We start from the raw sequence: 3,253 nt of genomic DNA on the forward strand, positions 1-3,253 counted from the left end.
CTGATATCTGACCTTTCCCCTACTGCCCTTTGACCTCCAATTTCGCACTGGTGATGGGTTTCCTCCCCATCACACTATACACCGAATATTGGATGAGCCTTTGCGATTTGTGCCGCAATTCGTATTTCCTCCTATACCTTAAGTTAAGGGAGAAATATTCCCCCTCCATTGACACATCTCGACCTTCGACCCTTGACCCCCCAAATTCAACATCCCGAGTCCTTTTTGCGGAGTCCCCCCCCCCCAACGTCCCGAATATCAAGACCGTACGTCAGGCAGTTAAGATTTGTGCCCAACTGTTGACGGACGCACGGACGGACGAACAGATCATGCGATTCTACAAGCTGCATCTGACTCCGTCAGCTGAGCTAAAAATGTAGGTACTCGCTAACACGGCTGAAACTACCAGCTCGGATGGCCAGTGTTTTTGCCATGTTGTACTGGCCCTCCAAATAATTTGCCGGCATATGCCGGTGGGCCGGTGCTAATTTTGCGCCCTGCTAATGTGCATTAGTCATGTAAGTAGATGCCCTGTAGATGTCTAGTGAGCATGAAAAGTAAGAATCGTCATGTTAAGAAATTGTGCCATTTCGAGTATTTTTAATTAATGTCTGTGTCACGCTTATTCAGGCCTGCTGCCTATGGACACCCTGTTCTGTTGCAAAACAGAATATTTAGTGTCATATACTATAATGTATCTATCCGACTATAATTTACTGTCACCGTCCGGCTGTCTAATGGCATTGGCGAAAAGCTGGCGGCAGTGACAAATGTCGGTCTCCTGCTAACATTTGTAAATTGGCTGCACTACACACACGTGTATCCACATACATTCATAACCATTTCCAGGAAAAGTTTGATGCACAAAATTCTGACTTTTTCTGAAAATTTCTAAACTTTTCTTAATTTTTAAAACGTTAGCCATACGAAAGGTTAAGCATACATAAGTATTTTACTCCCTAGTTCATCAATTTTTTAAGGGTACTGCTCCACTGGATCAATATTGCGTGAAAGCTGTGTTACTGTTGTACTGGCAACTATACTACAGACTCCTACGCATACACGTTGCAATGGAAATGTTGTGCAATTCGGAATAATTGCATGATTACAGCGATACTGCGAGCAAGCGTAAACCATGAGGATGAGGATGCTTCAGCAAGCTATCGTACAGTCACGATCAATATAGATGCTAGGGAGTAGCGCAAATTGGCATATTGCGACATGGTGTCTTGCACAGTAACTGAGTAAGCATGCCCCGTCACATAGGTTGCACTGAGGAATTTTTATTATGATTCAGATTTATCCTCTTTGAGCATTACACTGTCACTAGCTAATTTAAAATTTGAAGATTGAGGTGGTTGCCATTATTTGGCAAATAGCTGGACAGACAACTGGCTGCTTGGAAAAGTACAACTTTTTGATTCTGACATGTGCATTGACACACATGCACACACGCACAAATATAAACAGCAAACAGCCGCGACTCACATTTTGTAGTAGAATACTTTAGACTCCCCGCTGTTTGCGTTTGGTATTAGGTGTTTGTCGAGCACACCAAGAATGTCTCCGCAGATGTCGTTCAACTCCTTCTCAACCTGCAACACGAGGGCACAGAACCATTTTTCCACGTACACTACACACTGTACACGCGTTTCTCCAGCCTAACCCTCGCATTTTACCAGCTAGTACTACCATGCCTTCCTCCCTGCCATCCCGGTCCCCCACCCCCAGTGCTCCCCTTTTTAAAATGTGTTTGCGAAAAATGCATAGCCCTCTGCACCTGTTACACTAGCTACTACATGACATTGTGTAGTCACGTCATCTCAGTCTCCCTCTCTTCCTGTACATGCCTTTCCTCTTGTGAGATTTTTGGTTATCCCTTCCACATACCCTTCCACACATTTCCAAGCTGTTATGGATTTTAACAAATAACCCTGCAAGTGCAACACGAGACCACAAAACCATGTTACCATGTATGCTCGCTACACTGCACTGCACCAGCATTTCTAGCACATTGTTAACCCCACACTTTTACCCTCTCACCTGCCGTCTCCTCCTGTCTTCTGCTCCTCTGCAAAATTTATCAATTTTCCCTTACACAACAAGCATTTCTCCACATTCCCTGCCACCGTGACATTTTCCCCATTTCCCCCGTCCCCTTCGAGATATTTTCTCTCCCCTCCCCCCCCCCTCGACTGCTTTGCACACACCCAAGGCTGCGGCTGCTAACCAATAACGTGACCCCTAGCCCGCTCGCGCCACGCACCTGCTTTCGGTACTCCCGGATCATGTCGAGCCGTTTGTCTCCCTCGCCCTTGTTCTCCTCCTTCTGTTCGATGCTGGAGATGATGCGCCAGGACGCTCGCCGAGCACCGATCACGTTTTTGTAGGCTACTGACAACAGGTTCCTCTCCTCCACCGTCAACTCTATGTCCATCGACGCCACCTTCTTCATGCTCTCAACCATCTCTGAAATAATTAACAACGCACGCCGTCAAAGCTATTGAACAGGTGGTAAAAATTTGCTCTTTTCATCTTACTTCCACCGTCGAGGAATCGCTGCTGTTGAAAAAGATGCTTAAGGGTTCGATATCAACATATTTCCTTATTTATACGACAAGCAGGTCTTCTGGTAGAAAGATGAAGTATTCACAAACTAACAATTACATTGCAGGGGGTTGAAATTAAGAAAAAACAAGTCTACCCTAGGAAAAGTGACAGTCAATTCAGTAAGTTTTAGGTTTTCTGGGAAAAATTATTGCTAAGGTAATTAAATAATAGATATTTAGTCGCAGGTTCACAGTAAAATACTGAATAATGAACGATCATTTTTCCCCAGCTTTTCCAATAGAAAACTCCACGGTTACTTTCCTTTTCCATGAAGCACACAGGTCTGCTTAGAATAGTCCCAAAACAGTGGAAATATATTAATTTCCATCCCTGATGCCGCTTTCATACTGCGAACGACTTTAGCCCGCTTCTGAAGCGGGATTACTTTAGCTCGGGATAAGTCGTTTCATACTGCGCACGACTTTAGCCCGCTTCTGAAGCGGGATAACTTCAGCTCGGGATAAGTCGTTTTATACTGTGCACGACTTTAGCCCGCTTCTTAAGTCGTTTCATACTGACGTTAGCTCGGGTCTGAAGCGGACCTAACCACCCCTTAGAGCGGGATAACTTTAGCTCGGGCTAAGTGTTTTTCGACCTTTATTACTGGGGTTTATCCCGCTTCAGGTCCGGACCTGAAGCGGGA

The 3,253-nt window shown here is 45.1% G+C and overlaps 1 protein-coding gene across 2 annotated transcripts in view; it reads right to left on the minus strand.

Moving 5' to 3' along the window:
- Positions 1-3,253, minus strand: part of LOC106821125 (14-3-3 protein epsilon) — a 22,453-nt gene that overhangs the window by 10,653 nt on the left and 8,547 nt on the right. For both annotated transcript variants that reach the window (XM_014825806.1, XM_014825805.1), the window contains exons 2-3: positions 2,267-2,469; positions 1,489-1,595 (exon numbers count right to left, since the gene is read on the minus strand). In XM_014825806.1, the coding sequence (XP_014681292.1) occupies positions 1,489-1,595; positions 2,267-2,469 (310 nt within the window). The remainder of the gene's footprint in view (positions 1-1,488; positions 1,596-2,266; positions 2,470-3,253) is intronic.

The sequence above is a fragment of the Priapulus caudatus genome, unplaced genomic scaffold (genome assembly GCF_000485595.1).
Source record: "Priapulus caudatus unplaced genomic scaffold, Priapulus_caudatus-5.0.1 Scaffold59, whole genome shotgun sequence".
In the NCBI taxonomy this organism is placed as follows: domain Eukaryota; kingdom Metazoa; phylum Priapulida; class Priapulimorpha; order Priapulimorphida; family Priapulidae; genus Priapulus; species Priapulus caudatus.